This window comes from Falco naumanni, chromosome 14 (assembly GCF_017639655.2).
Source record: "Falco naumanni isolate bFalNau1 chromosome 14, bFalNau1.pat, whole genome shotgun sequence".
NCBI lineage: Eukaryota > Metazoa > Chordata > Aves > Falconiformes > Falconidae > Falco > Falco naumanni.
In genome coordinates this window covers 6,750,542-6,770,534 of record NC_054067.1, presented here as the reverse complement: position 1 = coordinate 6,770,534, position 19,993 = coordinate 6,750,542, and the positions used below count along the sequence as shown (strand labels likewise).

Below are 19,993 nucleotides of genomic sequence, written 5' to 3'. Positions count from 1 at the left end.
TTAGAAATCAGATGGTTCTGTGGTTCTACAGTTTGCATAGATTTTATAATTTTTTCCCTTTTAAAGTTTCCTCGTAACTCTATTTTTCTAATAGTTTTGAAAACAGAAAACAGTCTAGTACACAGCAACATGCAGAAGTTTCAGAAAACAAAAGGCACAGATCTATTCTAGATTCATGTTGAACTCATGTAGTAATGAAATTTCAGCCTTTCCTTTGAGAAAAGTATGTATCTGCACATCAGAACAAGATGAGCCTCTGAAAGATTAGTGTGCATTTCTGTTTGCAGATGCATGTTTTTAATGTTATATTACCATGTAACTAGTTCAAGTTCCTTTGATGCCAACGGTCGTCTTTTTTGGTCAGTATATACTATCTTAACAACAGGGTATGCTGATCCTTTACTGAAGTGTTTAAAAACTTTGCTTGTGCAGTATACGCAGGAAGGTTGAAATGCATATTCAATACAATAGACTTCTTAAATTAGAAATAATATTATTACCCCCAAAAATCATAAACCAATTACTAATATGAAGATAGCAGTTAAAGTTTGATACCATACACCAATTTTTTTGTGATCTGGGTTTTTTGGGTGATTACTAATTACATTAGAGTCCGTGTTTCTACTCATAAAGTCTTTCTAGGCCTTATGTGTTACTATGCTATTTCATGTCCAAAGCAGTCACTGCTCACACATGCATGCCACTTGACTGGGTCTCTTTAGGTAAGCAAGAGAAAGCTTACATGGCAGAGAAGAGCCAGTCTCTAACCGCTGACAAATCTAGTCCAACTGCTGAGTTCTGTGACTTCTCAAATATCTCCCTATTATGTGATTATGCCAAATGGGTCTTAAAAAGGCAGAAGTAGATAATGCACTTGCCAATACTCAATAATTAATATTAGTCATGAGACAATGATAATTTTTGACCACACAAAACAAGCACTTTGTGGATTTCAAAGAAAAGCTAGAATCAATAATTGTTTAACACCGTCTTCCTTATGGATAAGAAAGACATTTATTCCATGGTACCGTATCAAAAATTGTACATTAAAACAGCATACAGGATACAAAGCACTTGAATGGCTTTCACATATAGCTACTCCACTAACTGCTATGAATTGCACAGCTAATCACATACAAAAATGCTAACACAGAAACAATTTCAAGAAACAGCACGCACCGCAACAGTGTGCGGTCACAGAAACTGTTCTTGTTAAGTACAGCTCTCCATTTTCCCATCACACAGGCTCAGACTTTGTTATTTGTCATCGTAATCCTTCAGAAGAATGTTGCCATTTCTGCTAGAGCGTAAAATTCCCTAGTTCTTAATCCTAAAGCTTAGCCATAAAAACAGACTTAATTCTTCTAACACTACTTGCAATATATACACTCCCCATGTCCCATCAAGAGTTTAGTTTTCCATCAGAACGTGGTAACATGCACGCTTCAGATAATACCAGGCAGCCTCATCTGACTACAGATAAGGTAGACCAAAGCAATGTGGTATAATCAAAAGGAATACTGAAATAATGAGTGGCAGGGAGGTTAGAAACTTAAAGCTAGTGAAAGGAATAAGTTTAAGTAGCAGATGTGGCGGCAGTTGAGAGCCAGAAAGCAGTGCCTACATCAACTGCCTGAGGGAAGAAAACAAAATTAATTTTTCAAGCTAGATAAGAAAAATGAAAAAAAGAAGGAAGGAAGGTCAGAGATGTACAGAATCAAGGTGGGGTAGAACAAACAGGGGTAAGTAGACAAAACAGATTGATATAATGAATCCAGGAGGATACAGAAAATTAACAGCAGAAACTGCCAAGACTGATGGACCGCTCCCCCCTTGCCAGTAGTACACCACCTGTAAAACGCAAATATCAAGCTTTTATTTTATTTTCCTTTAAGCAAGGCATTTAAGCAGTACTTAAGACACTCAAAGATGACAACAGAAAGGCTGCTAAGAGATTAAGTAATTCTGTTTTTAAAGTAAAGCTTGGACACACTGAAATAAATTAGACCTAGGGCATCATAAGCAATATCTGACATCATAGCACCTTAAGAGTCTACATTTACATGTACAAGATGCAGGTCTAATGGAAAGCACAGCAGTTACAATTTAATATGTTCAGTTAAAACCTTTTTCTACAATGCAGAATAATTATAACAGCATTCATAGGTCTGGCAATTCTTTACATCCCAATTCTTAATTGGGAGAAATAAAGAATAAACTCTTTGTAATGCCCTTATTTTTAAGAAATCAACTAGGATATACTATCTCAGGTCCTAGAAAACACAGTTATTAAAGATTGTAGAGTATATGAATGCTGGGACATACTTAGTGGAGTTGACACAGTACAAAGGGAGGAAAGAAATTAATTAGCCACTGAATCAAGCACACCAAATCTAGAGAAATCCAAAAGCCCAAACCATGCATTTTTGCACATTCAAGGTAACTGCATCAGAGGACAGAGACAAGCCTTCCAAGAAGTACACACCTGTCTTTGAAATATAAAGATGTTTCCATAACAGCTACTATGTTTAAAGTAATTTAAAATCATTGTATTGGAAAGGAAGCTATTGACAAGACACACACCTTCTCAGTTTTCTCCTCCTCTTTTTCTTTTTCCTTCTCCTTTTCCTCAGTCTTTTCAGATGATAAGACTACCATCGTAAGTTTTCTGACAATTTGCTTAGCTTCCACGATCTCTCGCTTGTGTTCCTCAATGATGGCATTATCCCCAGGAAGAAGCTAAAAAAACAAAACAAAACAAAAACCCACCAGAACACACATTACATCTGAACATTAAAGTGACCTACTGCTACTTTTGATCACTAGAGTCTGAAGCAGAAGCTTGTCCTTCCTTGTTACTAATCAGATAAACTTATTCCCTGAAAGGTTCTTTTCCTTGCTACAATCATCCCAACAAGGAAGTATACTATTAACAGATTATTCCGAAATCAAGGACTCCTAAGAAACAATAGTATTCTACTTCCTCACAACCATTAGTTGTATAAGCTCCCCGTCCCCTCTCCAATTTATCATTCAGCTATAACTATATGGTGACAACATGCACATACTTGATGATAACATTTACAAAATTCAGTGCCTTAAACCAAACGTGAATATACAAAAGCATAAACTTTCACTCGATCATCTAAAGGGGGAAAAAAATTCCATCACCAAGGAAAACCAGGTCACCTACTTAAGACACACATTTTGACTGCATCTTTATTTTAAAGGAATACCACGTTTAAAGCTTACCAAATTTCCTATTTATCAGCAATGTGGGTTAAACACGTGTAACATCTGTTACTTAAAAAACATCTTAGATTAAGAGATACCTAGTATGATAAAACCTCAGCGTAGTCTTGTGCTTAAGAATGATCAGGGTAAGGAACATAACCATACACAAAAATTAAAAGGTCAAGTTGGGAGACAGAAGAACAGCTGTTTTTCTTAAAAAGCCAAACTTCCATTTGATTCCTAAAACCATGCTCAAACTTCAACTACAAGTAATCAAAACTTATTGTAGAATCATGAACTCTGATACAGTAATCCTTTCCTCCACTGTTTTTAACAAGGGAAGATTTTTACTGTTTCTTCTCCTCCCAAACTGACAGCAGAAGGAGAGACTGCGTCATCTTCTTCAGAGAAAAGACAGAAGAATTCCTCAATTTCACAGAAGCGTGGGGAAGAATCCCACTTGGAAAGGTAAAAGGTTTAAAGAGCTACAATATTCTCCTTTGAAAACACAGTAACCTACTAAGATTCACCAAGAAATACCTAGTGCGGAATTTCAAGGGTAAATCATATCTTCAGGACACAAAACGTTACATATGGCTTTGTTTGTATACATACACAAATAGAAAACAGTTCTTACAGGCTTGGAAGGGGAAGGGAGGGCAGAGGTGGGGAGAACATTCTTGATGTGAATGATAATCCTGACAGCTGCCATTGTACAGGAACCACACAATATATACCAGTTACGACTCAACACCTACATGCTAATTATTTTCTTGAAACCCCCATAGCAAGTGCAAATAGCCTGAACTGAAAAAAGGAAAAAAATCAGTCCCAAACATGCAAAGACAGACTGGTAGAGAGATTCTGGAATGAAGTAGATTAAAAATGAGACAGAGAATCAACATGACGACAGTGAACAGTATAAATGAATGCAGGGACCATTCTAGCTGTGAGGCTGTCAGAAAACACGCCCACACTTACACAGGTCTGAGCTGGAATTGCACAGGCCACTGTAACTCTGAGCCTGAGCATTTGTTTTGTAAGCTTACAAACATTCCCTAACAAACTTGCATTACTATCACGCGTTCTTCCCTCCACACTAATTATCCGAGACATGCACTCCCACTCATGCTCTGCCCAACGCGTTTTAAGCCAAAATACTCACACGAAGTCAGAGACAGTTACTGACAAGTCAGATTGTGATTAATGCTATTAACTGCCACACAAATTAATGGCAGGACTACATTCCAAAGTTTCCATAGCTGTAACTAGAGCTCATTTCCTTCATTTCAGTGGAATAGCTGAGTCTTAATAGGTATTACGAAATTAAGAATTCAAGTATAATGTAAAATTACGTTGATAACTGTAACATTCTGTTTACTATCTGTCAAACTTCTATGTTGGTCAGTAAGACTGTCAGACTGGAGAGGATAAGAGTGTCTGACTAAATCTGAACATGTTAACTCATTTCCTCTTTCAACCTAACAAATGCTCAGATTGTAGATGGAATGAGAGGCCTAATCAGGAACACGTAAGAGTTAAAAAAAACCCCAATCCTACTATTAAACTAAACAAAGAACGTTAGGAGCCAACTGCCCTACCACTTTTTGCAAAATTTGATCTTGTAAAGCAAAACACTCAAAGGGTCTAGGTCTTAAGCAAGGTTACTCAGGCATTTAAAGTATACTTAGGCATTTATCTCCTACCTCCTATTCAGACAGAAGGTAAGCAATCTGAAGGATGCTACACAGATAATTCGAAGAAAGTGTATCAGCATTCGTATTTCAGTGTGTGTTTATTTGAGTACGTAGCATTAGAAAGCACCGGAAATTAAACACATATATATATACAGGTATGACACAGCATGTCCCAAATCCGCAGCTTTAGGAATAAGGTAAAAAAAAAAACCTGGCTTTTTAAAATTTTCTTAGTTTTGGCACCTGACAGAGTAGGACTGTCACTTACATGAACATAAAGATCCTCCAAATCTATGAGATTATGTTGCAAAAGGACAGCAGCAACTCTGTATAAGGAAGAAGGCGTCTCACCACTTGGATCCTGAACAGGACAAGATTGTAAATTTAAGAAAAAAGCAGACCACTGCAGAAGGTCATGAAACAGAGAAGAAACTACTCAAAGTTCAGATGCAACATACTAACCCACAGTTCTCCTTGTTACCATGCCATTTAACTGCTACTACTCCAAAGCCACTAGACTTTACCACAATACACAACCAGAATTTTCAGAAAAAAAACCCATTCAACTATCTGCACACCTTGCGGTGCTTGTATACAATTCCTAGCCATACATTTAAAAAAAACTTGACTATTTGATATATCATGACTCCCTTGCAAACATGCTCTTCACTAGTGGGGACAAGTCTTTTGTTTATAAGGTACAATCTCTGTTAATTCCAGTCCTTACACAACTATGCAAGTTCAAATGGCAGGTATCAAGATTGTTTGCAGCTGTCTTGGAGAATGCTAAGCGTTCTCCTCTAAAATACATTAGAGACTTCCACTCAAATAATGAAATTACTGCTTTCAATACTAGAATTTCACAACTTTAAAACTACTTTTAAGTACAAAAAAAAAATTACAGCAAAAAACTGTTATCACTGACTGCAGTTCAACACTGAGTACAACCAAACACCAAGAACAAAAGAATGGAAATACTTTACCTGATAAAATTTGAATTTGAACCCAAGGATATGGCATAGAGTTTGAGGTTCACACATGTACATGTAAGACTCTATCAGTGGTACAAAGAAGTCATCATATTCAGGCCTGCACTCATAGACTTCTAGGATAATATCCAAAACTCTGTTAGGATCAAGGTTAAAACATCCTAGGTAGAGAACAACAGAGTAGAAAAGCTTAGCATTACTGTTTTTAATCCCCATTCTGTTACTAAACCACAATGCATTAGTTTTTAAAGTTAATTCTTTTCAGTTCAAATTGAACCTGGATTTATGTACAGCACAGTAATCCGGATCATCTGTAAATACAGCATCAATCACCTTGCCTTGTGCCAAATACTGAACTAGGCAAAGATACTAAATAGAATTTTCAATTCAGATTACAGAAAACCTAGAAATTACCACCTGAAGGCAAACATTTAATTAGTAAAAACCCAACCTCACTAATACCACGCTGCCAGCAAAAGGCATGGGCTGCTTCCTCTCCCCTTCTGGTGGCACACGTATTCATGCAGTCACACAAGTCAGCCAGCTATAAATGATTTTACACCCAAAGACTGTTCTGGTTTAAGCTAGATCATAATCCATGTCGTACTGTCCTGTCAATTCAGTATTATTGCTAGCATTAGGGAGAACAGTTTGTTTATTTTGAGGGGAGCAAGAACAAAACTACAGATCAGGTAAGCCAATGTTGTAATTTCACCTGTATTATCTTATTATATACATTTTTCGCCGAGAACTCCAGGAGACATGCTCGAGAGAGAACTTTTACCTATATCAAAAGAATCCAGACCTAGACTATTTTCTTCACTGTGCCATGAGAAATTTTATCCAGGCACATTCACTATACAGGTATATAAATGCATCAGTCTTTCCTTCCCAAAAGCTATTTCCACTACACCAGGACCTACTGCAAGTCAGTGCGTTAAAAGAATTGACAATTTATCGGAAGTCTTTGCAATTCCTAAAATTCCAGAAGATGGAAGAATGTTTTGTTATAAAGTTTGTCAAACTTTATGTATTTTTTCCTGTAATAACTAGCAAAAACATCCTCTTCTCTAGCTCTGTTCTGAAACAAGTAGTATTATTACAGGGATTTGACTGTCTCAGGCAAAACTCTGTGAAAACAAGTGAAAAAACAGATGAAAAAAAATTACCTTTTATAAAATAGCAGCATAGCCTTTTGACCATTACTGCACTGGCACCATATACAACAGATTAATGTTTGCACCGGTGCCTGTTTCATAAAATTCCATTCAAAAATGGAGTGTAAAACATGGGGAATTACAGATATTTCCCATTTTTAACATACTTTGCACTTTGATTGTGACACTCCCCCCAAGACTCAAACATGGACAAATTACAAAGTAGATATAGGAAGAATATTTACTATTTCTCATTTCTTTTCATAAGGAATCACTTATTCAACTTCTTTAAGACTAAAAGAATATTCATGCATTGAACTGAGTACTTTAAAACAGCAAAAAGTATTACTTTGTTACACTCCAATCTCCCTGCTAAGAGATGAGAAGCACACCCTCAAAAAATACTGCTGAAATGAATCAAAATCACAGTGTGCATATTTGAGCAATACCATAAATTCAGTATCTAAATTAACTACACAACATTCCCCAAATTAATTATGCACAGGAATAGGAACTTCCAAGTGTCATAATTCTATGCAAGGTGATATACCAACATGTTGCAATTGCACTACACACCCTCATGGCACATTATTGGATCCACAGATGATCTCAAGCAATAGTCTGAAGTCACCATTTGCACTCGTAAGACCATGTAGGAAAACCAGTGCCCATATTCCTTACACAAATTCCTTACCTATTAAAGATTTGATATTTTCAAGGATTAAATCACTAGTGATATTTCCAGATAAGTCTTGCCCCAGTTCTGCGATGAGTTTCGCATAACCTTCATTCTCCTCTCGTAACAAGTTAAACTTCTGTTGCTTATAACTGCAAACACACAGAAATTAAACACTAATGCATTACACAAATGTACAGTGAAGCGTATTTATGCCTTTATCAGTATTAAATTTTTTATATAAAATTCTGATTTTGCACAGATTTTTAACAATCTGTAATTTAACTGAGCTATTGCAAAAAGTATAGAATGCAGCACAATGAATACCTGCAAGGTAGCAAGTGTTCTCCAAACAAATCCAGCTCTTCTTTTCTTTCAAATGCAGACCATTTAATAGCAAGATTATGCTTATATGTAAAGTAAAACTTGATGTTGCACACTGTGCTGGAGAACCGCCCTGTAAAAGTCTGTGCTTACAGACCTATTCTAGTTTCTAGTGGTGTTCTTTGAGATTGAGACTAAAACACTGGATGCAGAGACAAAAACTAAACACACATCACAAAAATATATCCTGTGTTGCCTAAACTATCATAACATTTGCTTATTTATGAAAACAAATGCCTCTGCTTAACTGATGCAACAGTAACAATTAATTTTCTTATACTTTATAATTTTGTGACAAATGTGAATTTAAGTATTAATTATTTAATCTGCAGATATGGAATCACTGCAAGCAAGAACCATAGCAATAGGTCACATCAAAAAAGACGTTGTTTCTCAAGAGTTTGAAAACCAAGAGAGCTAATGAGGTTCTTTTGTCAACAAGTTCAAGTGTGACAAAACATATTTCCCAAAGAAAATCTAGTATTTTATTGAAATAAACATTACACACTATTAGAAAACATTGTTACCAGACTAAATACCATTGCCCCTTCTCACCCACTCCCCAAACAACCCCTGCCCCAATACTTACAACAGTTTTGTCTTTATTTTGACAGATTTCTGATTGAATTGTTGAGACTGCTTGATAAGTCCTAATGACTCCAGGGTCTCTGGATCTAAACGCTCCTTTAGAACAGTGTCAGATACAAGATACTGAAAAACACCAAAACCACAGCAAATTTGTCAATTAGGCTACATGATTCTGAATAGAAAAAAACATTCAAATATCATGATATACCATGATACTAAATGCATTCTGCTTCAAACATAGAAGTGGACAAAAGCAAGAAGCTATTTAACTGTAATTGGAATTTTACAGTGGTAGATTTTATATGCAAGAGCACCTTGAAGAAACATGTCCTAGAATCTAATTGCTGGTTACAAAGTGTATGTTGCATAGCATCTAGTAATATTACGAAGAACTGCATACTTACAAAGCTTATACCCATTATCTCCCATATTCTGGGAGAAAAGCCTTATTATGAAAATAATGCTGAATTTTCCTACTAATCACACTTATTCCATGTGGTTAGAAATGCCACTTCTAAAGACAGAGAAGGCTGCATAAAGAAGTCCAACTCAAAACATACTGTGGAGGCGAAAGTTCTGTTAAACTGACAGTGGGAAAAATTTAAGTTCCCTCAAAACTCTTCAAATCATTCAAGAGGCAACTATATTACTCTACCACAACACTTTGAAGATGCATTCTTAAATTATTTGGGAATTTATTCAAACATTCTAATAGCCCTTTTTTGCAAAAGAAAAAAAAAAAAAACAAGCTTCAAACTCGCTGATTTTTGTCAGATTTTGACATATACTTTTATCAAAAGACTTTCTAGGTGCAACTTACCAAACAGGCTAATACCAGTTGGGTAAAATGATCCCTCTTACTTTTCTCTTCTAAACAACTTGTCTCAATATCTAGTATAAAAGAAGATGAAAAAAAGGGAAAAAAGAAATCATTTACTTGTGGAATTTCTAAGTTTCTTCTTTTTGTAAGTATTCAGATAAATGCTATTGAGAACACAATGCAAACAAAGCAGCTTGTCTAGCTTCTTGTCACTTTCCACCTAATCATCTACCTTAAGGTCCACGTTGTATTTTCATGACAACTTAGCCACATCCACCAAACTCATTGAAAAGGTAAAAGAGAAATCAGAAGAATGCCATAACATTTTTTTCTTGCCCTTCTCTGTCACGATAAGGCTTACAGCAAGCATTCAGAACCACTAAGCATGAATGAAGAGAAGTATGAATTGCTGAAAATAATCCTAGCCTTAATGTAATGTTCTAGTCTCTTCCTCTGTGTCTTCAGAGTAACTACCATGTACCGCCTGGTCTGCAGTCTTTTACTATCTATGACTCTGGATTTCCATTCTTTTCTTTTGCATTGTCAACTATCGAATGCAATTCACAAATCCGCTCCTATGAGAAGACAAGCCATAAAACAATAGCCAAGGAAGCACACCTGTCTAAAGTAGTTTTAAAAAGCATGTTACAGGAAGCAAGGACCTGCAGAAGGAGTGCAAAATTCAACAGAAGAACGCAAGGCAGACAGACATCATGAAAAAATACATCCACACCCAAAAAAAAAAAAAATCTCACAAACCCACAGAAAGACTAGACCCACAGAGAAAACATGAACAACAAAACTCTTGAGAAAGCAGCCTCAAAACAGACTGAAAAACAATGCTGCAGGAGGACAACAGTGGAGGCAGACTTGTCAGATCAGTCTGGACCCTAGCAGCCAAGCCTCTCAGCCAAAGAATCTGAAGAAAAAAAATCAGTCTAGGGATGTGGATGAAGGGATAAAGTGGGTAAATAAAAATTCTCACACATTGAAGCACATTAGCTAAGTTGACGACATTAGGGGGGAAAAAAAAAGTCCCAACAGTAGCAGTTACCGGTTAGAGGAGAAAACTCCTTAAAAACAAGCAAGAAGTTTTCAAATGTCCTTTGTCCCAGAGTCTGAAACATAGCTTCTTAGCCATGTATTTATTGCTCTGCTGCTAGTGGAGGCATGGCATTTGGTACATACTAATTTGAAGGGAAGGAGGGGGAAAAAAAAATACGGAAAAAGAGGCAGACAAATAACTAGTTTCAGTTATTCAAGTAGTTGCAGAAACAACTAATCAAAATTTTCTAACCCAGCTCAAAACCAAAAGGGTATTGATGTAATACTACATTATAAAAACAAATCATTACAAAAAGATGATAGAAGTACACAGAACGAGACATTATGAATAAAACAAAGTCAAAATTAATCTTTTACATGTTACAGAACTGAGGCTGCATATGGAAACTTAACGAGGTGCCTCTCTGCACAGGCAGCCACAGCACAGAAGATGCCACACTCTTTCAGTATATAGAACAAACCAGGCTCCATGATGAAGACATCACAACATAAAAATCCCAAAGTTAATACCAGAATAAGTACATATCTCTAAAACCTGCTCAGTTGGCAGACAGTGATTTGGAAAATGATACTGTTTGCCTTTAGATTTCTGGACAATTAGTACAAGCTTCATTTCACTAAGAGTGACAGTACAGATACAAATATTTACAGAACACATTCTGAGAACAGAACAGAGGATATCCCTACCAGGACGTCAACTTTGATTTAAAGCACTTAAAAGAATGATAACAACACTAAGTCACCAGTTCCATTAGCTAACACCCAACATTCTTAAAAGCTAGCTCCTTTAACTATTCTTGACAGATCAGTTTCCACTGCCTTTAATAGCTAAGTTTCTGGAAACTATAACAGAACAAAGCAGAATGAAAATACATTAACAACTGAGATACAGATACACCGAGGAAGAATCAACACATACTTTGTAAACAGAACTCATGCTTTACAGATTTAATGAAGTTTCCTGAAGAAGTAAGCATGTATTTCTCCATATCTGAGGCAATGCTGAAAGGAAGGAAACCCAACTTACCTAATATACAGAATACATCAGCTAGGATGGAAGGCATGTCTTCCCGGAATTCCTAAAAAGGAAAAAGTTCGTGCTTAGTGAACACACAAATTCACATGTGTACACTTAGGAAATTCTTAATCCATTACACAAAACAACACTTCATTATGAAGTAAGTTCACATTAATTAATAATATATTACTGCTGATACTAATAAAGTTATGTTAATTAATAATTCAGAGGGTCAATTATTGACTAACATTAAGTGCTGTACTAATTATTAATATGTAATGAAATAACATAACATTTCGATGTAATTTAAAAGAGTATCTAGTGGAGAAGGACAAAATCCTCCAGTAAATGCCTCCACTTCTCTACCACAGCGGAACTCCCTGTGTAAAGATCAGCACCAGCCCAAAGAGGAAGCTACACTTTCTCAAGCAGCCAACAAATTACATTTTCCTACAGTAACTAAAGATCAAACATTAACACATGCTACCCCAATAGCATGTGCACCTCAGCTTTGACTTCTCTCAAACCCAATGCAGAAGTTTAAAAACCTAGAAAGGTTATCCTAGAATAGATCACTGCAAAACATTTTTTGTAATGTTCTACACACAAAACAGCAGTCTAACTTACAAAGAAAAAGAAACTATTGTTTTCAATATTTTAAAGCGTATTTTTTTCACTTTATTTTTGAACACTAACATTTGGTAATCTTAGAAGTTTAGAAGAAAATACTCTTTTCCCTACTTCCTCTATTTATTCAAAGTAGTTTTTGTTTGAAAAAGATTTTTCTTAAAATAAGTCTAATGCATTATTTTAAAGGCAGACAGCAGACTTAAGACCTCTCAATAGTAAAATGGCACACACACATTGTTACACTAAGATAGACGTAAATTATAAAAACCAGTAGGTGGCATCACAGACAAGCTGCATAAGCTAGTGAAACCTATTTTTAGCATTTATTTAAAATGTCAGTCTTCACATGCCTTTTAAAAAACATTTAATTTCTCCTAAAATGAATATATCTATTCCTTCCCACAAAAAGTAGGGAAAAAAAACCACTGACAAACTACATATATTTCAAGTGCACACAAATGAAGAAAAAGAAATTGACAAGAACAAGAACTTTTTAGATATGGAAAACCAAGTCTGTTCAACACTATGCTACTTGATTTTCATTCAGATTTTTATAACAAACTAGAAATTTGGTAAGCATGCAACTATTAAAAATATCTACTTACTATGACATCACCAAGAACATTAGAAGCTTGATCATGCTTCAAGTTTCCTCTGACAACATGGTATGCAAGCTCGTACAAAGCCTGTTGGATATCTATTGAAAGAAAACATTAAGGAACATGTTAGGTAATCTTTGGTAACTTTTAGAGCAATGTTTACAATAATCCTGTAGACTTCAGACACCCTGCAAGTAAAGAGGATATGCTTCTTTTACCAATGACTGGGATTACTTTATTACTGCTGATAGATTAAATAAAACATCAATATCTAAGACTTCACACAAGCAGATAGAAGAGAGACAATACACTTTCCCTAGGGAGTTTATGTAATAACAATAAAATGGAATGAAAAACTACAGTGCTGCACATAAAAGCTTAAGTTAATCTGTCTTTCCTAAACCAACTGCCAAGACTCATAATTCACATAAATATATTACACATACACATAAAAATACAACACATAGGAAACATTACAGTACTTTTTCCTAATCATACCTCAACACAGATATGCTCTCAAGAACCACTTCTCTTGGAGAAAGTAAAATGTAATTGGAAAAAAATACTTAATGAGGATTTTTTTTTAAGGGAAGTCTCCAATAACTGAAGAATGCTGCTTTACAAAAGCTTACATTAAGCTGAAACACTAAACTGAGGTATAGCATTTGAAAAAATCTTGCCATGTTAAAAATAGTGGTTGCAAAACCTACTATGGTAAACTCGTAAAGAATTGTTCTTGAATACACCACAATGCTGCTATACTTTTTAGTATGTGAAAAATAATCAAACCAAATACTTTCACCTTGCACTTGTACCATGTGGTTTACTCAATATTCACAAGGGGTATAAAAGCTACAGATCTTAATGACTTAAAGCAGGTACTTGATAACTTGGTGACTGCAGAGCACTGTAGCTGCATTAAAAGTAGATTTATTTCTTTTTTAAATTGATAGGTTAATTTTACCTATCACAATGCTTTTGGCAAAGAATATTAATTGTGGAAGATCTGAATATAGCAGGATTGGTTTAGCCACCAATGCTATGTAAAATATAACTCTACTATTTTGAAGGCAAATTCAAGCAGTTTGGTGCAGTACCCAATTTAATAATTTATGATGAACCCAAACAAACTATAAGCATAGCCCCAAACATGCCTCTCTCTGCAAGTGGCTCCCCACATGATGGGGTATTTGTTACATAGGTACACCACCAAAACCTGGCCTGTCTCCATAAGCTTGTAGTATACAGGACCTCAATAAATGCCTTTCTGGAACCGTAAAGGCATAACAGCCAGTGCAGTTTTCAGAACTGGATGTGGGTCATGTGGACTCAAATTCTTAGCAGTCAGCATCTTGGTACCTCACTCCAAATTATCTGTATTTTCAGGGTTTTCTTCCATGACCAGAAGGACTTAAACTATTTCTGTATAGTAATTCCTCCAATATAGCCACTGCATGTATCTATCTAGTAATTCCCACTGGATATTTTAGATCCTGACAAGGACAGATTTAAAAAAAAAAACGAACAACAGCATATAGCAATTGTCCATCTCCATCTAGAACAGAGAACATCTGCTGACCTTTCTTCAAAAACTTTGGGAATAATGGTGTAGCTCTGTTCAATAATAAGTTCTTTGTACTTAATAGTATTACTTATAATTTACATTGAAACATTTTGGTTTCTCTTTTCTTCTATTACAATTGCCCATTATGACTATTCTAGCAGGAGCTCAAAACACCATCTGAACAGCATAGCACATTTGTGGTCTTAGTAATATGGAAGCTTTTCTTCCAACAGATTCTGCAATGCGAAGAAAAATTTAATCTTTCTGCAAAGACCAAAGATTTTTTTAAGGTGAGAATTTAAAACTTGAAGACAGCAGTGTCGTTCACTAACAAAGGAGAAAGTCTCTAACTCAGGCATTGCTGTAAAAATTACTTTCTGCAGTATACAAGTACACTTGCATACAGTAGTGTTCATACATATAACTTTTAGAATAAAACTGTATTTGAGTCTGCAAAAAGGAATTGAATTTTCTACAACACAGACCAAATAATGGACTACCCCACCACCACTTAACTACTGTCTAAGAAATCTCTTACCTGGACATCTGAAGACAAAACTAGTTGTGGATGTTTGTATTGCCTTACTATCTGTAGTATTCATCTTTAGCATGTATTAATGATCAATGATCACCGTACAGGAATATTCCAACCAGATACATGCAGATGTACCATGATCAACTCTTTCCAGGCCTTTTTTTAAGAACCACCTTTTTTTTTATTTTAAGAACCACAAAAAACCCGCACAACCTACCTCTGAAACCCATACTATCGTGGCTTTTGTTTTCACTGAGAGTGCGACATAGTTGCACACTGAAACAGAAAAAATATTAAAAAAATTAAAAACATAAAAACAGAGATTAGCATACACACAAAAATGTTTGGAGGCTTTTTTTGTTGTTGTTCTGGCTAAAATACTTTAAATTTGGGCAGTTTAAATGGCTGACTACATTTTAACTTTCATAAACACTAATTCACAGAAATTGCACAGCAAAGAAATACAAGTTTCCCAATAGATCTCACACATATATATCATATACTTCAAAAAAATACTATTCCTAACATTACACATACTTACACACAGAAAAGTGAGTACACGCGGCAATTTTAATGTGAAAGGAAACATGGAAGCGCTAGCATTAACGTACTATTGTTACCCAATAAGGAAATGCTTCTCGTGGAAGTACTATCACAGTTTTCAAACTCTGGCCTGTAAAAAATTTTAACATTAAAACACATGCATGACTTCCTGATGCAGTGTTTTATCAGTGGTGAGACAGTCACTAAGGGAATCCATTACAGGATGCAAAGACCTGTCATGTTACATTGTCTCCTGAGGCTCCCTCAATCAAATTAGCTATATGTAAGAAGTACACTAAATACTGTACATATGGCTCCATGAAATTAACAGCTCTGTGCATTATAAAATAAATGCTCAAAGAGCAGGCCTCTCCACTACACTGATGGCTTAGAAACGGAGATGCTTCCAAGCTACAAGGATTTTCCCTCTCCACCACAGTCACCTCAGCACGAGGTTTCAAAAGCAGTTTCATACTTAAAAAATAGTAGTGATTTACCTATATTATAACACAGGCCAATTAATATCTTAACAATTTTCTTCACACTTTCAAGTTTTCAACCGGAAGTTTCACATATTTTTCGTCAAAAAGTCTTTCATGTGCAGAAACTGAAGCTGGTATCAGAGCTACATCGTATTCCTACATAAGATGGCAAGACCACAATTTCCTGTGGGAGCAATTCTTAAGCATGTTCTCAAGTAAAGCAGGTGTTTAGAATTATTAAGAGGCTTATCATCAAAAATAAACAGTAAAAAAGGATTCTGTAGCAATCTGTCATTCATTCTATTTGCATCCTATGCCATTTATTACCTCTCTAGCAGGACTGAACAGCTGTTCCAGCAATCAAAGGATTGTAATTAGCAAATACAAGGTATATGCACCCTTTAAAGACAACTGGAAAATGGGCAGTTTCACATACAATGTAACCAGCAGAAATGTGCTAGCTCCGCAAAAAGCAATGGTATGGCTAAGATGTTCTAAATGCTGTTGAAGAGAATGCACAATATTTGGAATTAACCAGAGCAAAGATAGCAAAAACAGAGGAATGGGTAATTTATTTTATTTTTCATTCATGATAAGTGCACTTTTTTTAAAGCAGCAATAGATTTTTTTCCCAGCTATCCCCAAACAGTGTATCAATTTGATCGATCAGATTTTCTTAAATTTTAATTACTCCTCCTCCATAAATAAGTTACCATATAAGCACTCATTTCTAAGCTCCGTATACAAGTAACAGCAAAGTGAAACATCCAATTCCAAAAAATTATCTACTGAGATGCACACTTTGACCCCTGTGTCATAAGGTGGTATCATCAACCACACTGCACGAGCAACAACCCTGTCTACTTGGACAGAAGCGTTCACTTAAGTACATCTTAATACGACATAAGAGTTTTAACCTCTTCCAATTCCCTTTTCAGGCAATACCAAAACAGTACTATCAACTTCGTATTACTTCAAGAAACAAATCTGTTTGATCAAAGTAACAAGAAACCTTATTTAAAATTAGTCTGTAAAACTTGCTTTATGTTTGTAATTAAAAAACCCTGAGCTATTAAACTGGAAAAAAAAAACCCTAAAAATTTTCTTTTCATGAAAGTCTTCACGAGAAAATTTTGGTAGCAGAAAAGATGACTGTGATATTACTCTTTGGATCTAAATTAATAATTCTGCTTATATTCTTTCATACAGGTACTCCAAAGGAGGATGACCTTTTCTGAAGGTGCTGTCAGGCAGCACAGCTGAGCTGATTTAATGGCTTGATGCTGCAGAAATGTACATTCACCAACGCTTCTTCCCTTCTTGGCCACAGAGTTCTAGCCCTCATGTCAGTTAAATCAGTTAAACTGACAAACCTGGCAGAAAACTGGTAAAAATAAGTCTTCTGCCAACTTTGCAAGCTGAAGCATCTTACCAGGAGGTCAGATAAGCACCAGAGTAAAGAGAGCCCTCGTGAATGAAGGCAGAAGCCCTCCCTTCCAGTACCAAGAAGCTGTGAGATTAACTGAGAGCATCAAGAATTAAAATCGCAATACTTTCATGTTCACAAGAATAAAAACGTCTGTATCAGTACAACTAACCAGCTTGGGAAAACAGCCACACAATACCTTCTCATTTAAACACTGCCCATGACAATGGAAATTTATCAGGTCCACTTTTCAGTTCAACAGACCCAAACTGTCTGTTGTCCATTAAGAGTTCATTTGAAACATTTATTACTCTAATCTTGTAGTTCCTTACTGCAAGCGTAGAACAGAGAGCTACCCTACTCCACTAAAACCTACATTGCTTCATGCAAAAATAAAACCGCAAAACGTATAAGATACAATAAAAAAAACAGGATAACCTAGAAAGTAAAAATAGTTTTAAAAAGTTATAGAATCACCTCTGAAAACCAAAGTTTTAAATTAAATTTGTTTTAGACCAAGATGGGATAGATTTGCTTAAACAACAAATCCTGAAGCAGTGTTGAACACCTATCAAACTTGCATGGCAGAGTCATCAACTGAACCCAGGTTTCCCAATTCATATGCAATGTTCTACAGCCTCAATTACACTCCCACACATAGTATATGGCAGTAATTGTCACAAAGTGCATGTGCCTGCAAACATTTAAGTATATGAGTTTAACTGATGCGGGTGGGTAGTTCTCTAATTGAGATAAAGTACAGTCAACTGCATTTTGCAGTCAGGATGGCAAAAATACAACTAAACTGTTTTCCTGACTCTCAGCCCTTCAACTCAACACTGACATTCCGTGTGGAAGTAACAAACCTATCAGGGGTGCTTGAAACATCAAGTCTCAAAATTTCACAAACTGTTAAGCTTCTTCAGTTTATCCTGAGGCTTAACATATTGCATAAACTGCCAGCCAAGTATATTATTAAAACCTTACTTCTACATTAAAGGGTCCTCAATGTGTTTATCACAAAACAAGGTACCAGTCTAATACTAAGTCCTTGCCATTCAATGCATATTATAAATGTCCACATGGGCTACAATCATAGACCAGCATCTTATTGTGGAAGACACTCTACAAAACAATACACAATTCCACTACAAAGGACAGTGTAAGTACACACAAATAGGTGTACAAGGAGTCTAGACTGATCAGCATAATAAGCAGTCATACACAGATCCCAACTCAATCTCTATACAGTACAGAGTAGCAAAACAAACACACATAATTTAATAAACTATATTTAGATGAGGGTCTGAACAAAACAAAGTGACAGATAAGATGACCACATCCTCACCCATTTACAGTTTTGACAGCTAAGAGCACTTGAAGCTATCATGATGTACATTTACATATCGGTGTTAGATATTATTACAAATCAATAGTCCAATTAATCAGATTTAAAGCATGTACAGTTTTGATCAAGGTCTCTGAACAATTTCTAGGAACAGACTGGTCACTGTTACCTAAGCTCTACAATGTTGCCTTACTATCTAACATGAAACTCTAAGACATACAAAATCCTTACTTTCTGGGTTTGGGCTATTTCTGTTTTATCATGATGAACTATCACATCAGCAAAAATAAAGTTAATTATTTTCCACAGCAAAAGATCAGTCAGTTGCAAACTGACTTCCTTGTAGGATTTCTTTAAAACACCCCTATATTTTGTTTTCTCTATAAACCAAACTTCTTCCTTTTTTTCTCCTTCCTTGCCACCCCAATAACATCATCTCCCACAGACTACAGCAATATTACAGATCTGGTATGTTTTCAGGTATAGGAGACCACCACCATACCACTCAGAACGCAAACATACAGAGATAACCTTAAGCATCCTATATTAATCACCATAGAAGCTGAAATACCAAATAAACCCAAATCATTTACTTCTCTCAATACACTTTCACATTCCCCCAAAACATAAAACTGTTTTTATTTAGGTAACTAGTAAGTGCCAAAACACTATCTTGGGCTTTTCTTTCTGCTAATTATGAAGGTGTTTTGTTCAGGTTTTTTTCCTATAAACCTCACTTTTTAACAAAGTTGGAATTTGCCTCCCTCCAAATGAGCCCACCCCTTCATTTAAAAACAAAACAACCCCCTCTACATAAGCGTGAATTTCTCTGACTTCAATGCACGGGCTTTATTAGACCAGGCTTCCACAGAAGAAGAAAATCCAAACTTCTGAACTTTTTGCAAATCCTGTATTTACTATAAATATCAGGTTTGTCCCTCTGCAGTATCCTTCCCCTTCCCACTACTCTAACTTGTTTATCAATATCATGCATTGTCTTAACTTTGAACCACAAACTCTGAGGCTGTAATTGTGTCTTAGATGTAAGGCCGAGACCTAATTTATACTTCTGGGCATATTTGTATTGGATAAATAGCTCAAAAATAAGAAGTATCGTTACAGGTATACTTTAAATCATGCTTAAAAAATTTCATGTATTTCATTTTTGAAAGAAAGCATCATAATTTTTTTTCCCCAGTAAAAGAGTAGATAGGAAGCTCTGGAAAAAGAAATGCAAA

The 19,993-nt window shown here is 35.6% G+C and overlaps 1 protein-coding gene across 2 annotated transcripts in view; it reads right to left on the bottom strand.

Annotated features, from left to right (window-relative positions):
• Positions 1 to 19,993, bottom strand: part of THOC2 (THO complex 2) — a 55,437-nt gene that overhangs the window by 33,212 nt on the left and 2,232 nt on the right. For both annotated transcript variants that reach the window (XR_005831033.1, XM_040614852.1), the window contains exons 2-10: positions 15,174 to 15,232; positions 12,864 to 12,955; positions 11,638 to 11,689; positions 9,546 to 9,616; positions 8,727 to 8,848; positions 7,772 to 7,905; positions 5,915 to 6,081; positions 5,200 to 5,292; positions 2,584 to 2,739 (exon numbers count right to left, since the gene is read on the bottom strand). Coding sequence is in view for 1 of the 2 variants with exons in the window: in XM_040614852.1 (XP_040470786.1) it covers positions 2,584 to 2,739; positions 5,200 to 5,292; positions 5,915 to 6,081; positions 7,772 to 7,905; positions 8,727 to 8,848; positions 9,546 to 9,616; positions 11,638 to 11,689; positions 12,864 to 12,955; positions 15,174 to 15,232 (946 nt within the window). In the remaining variant the exon portion in view is untranslated. The remainder of the gene's footprint in view (positions 1 to 2,583; positions 2,740 to 5,199; positions 5,293 to 5,914; positions 6,082 to 7,771; positions 7,906 to 8,726; positions 8,849 to 9,545; positions 9,617 to 11,637; positions 11,690 to 12,863; positions 12,956 to 15,173; positions 15,233 to 19,993) is intronic.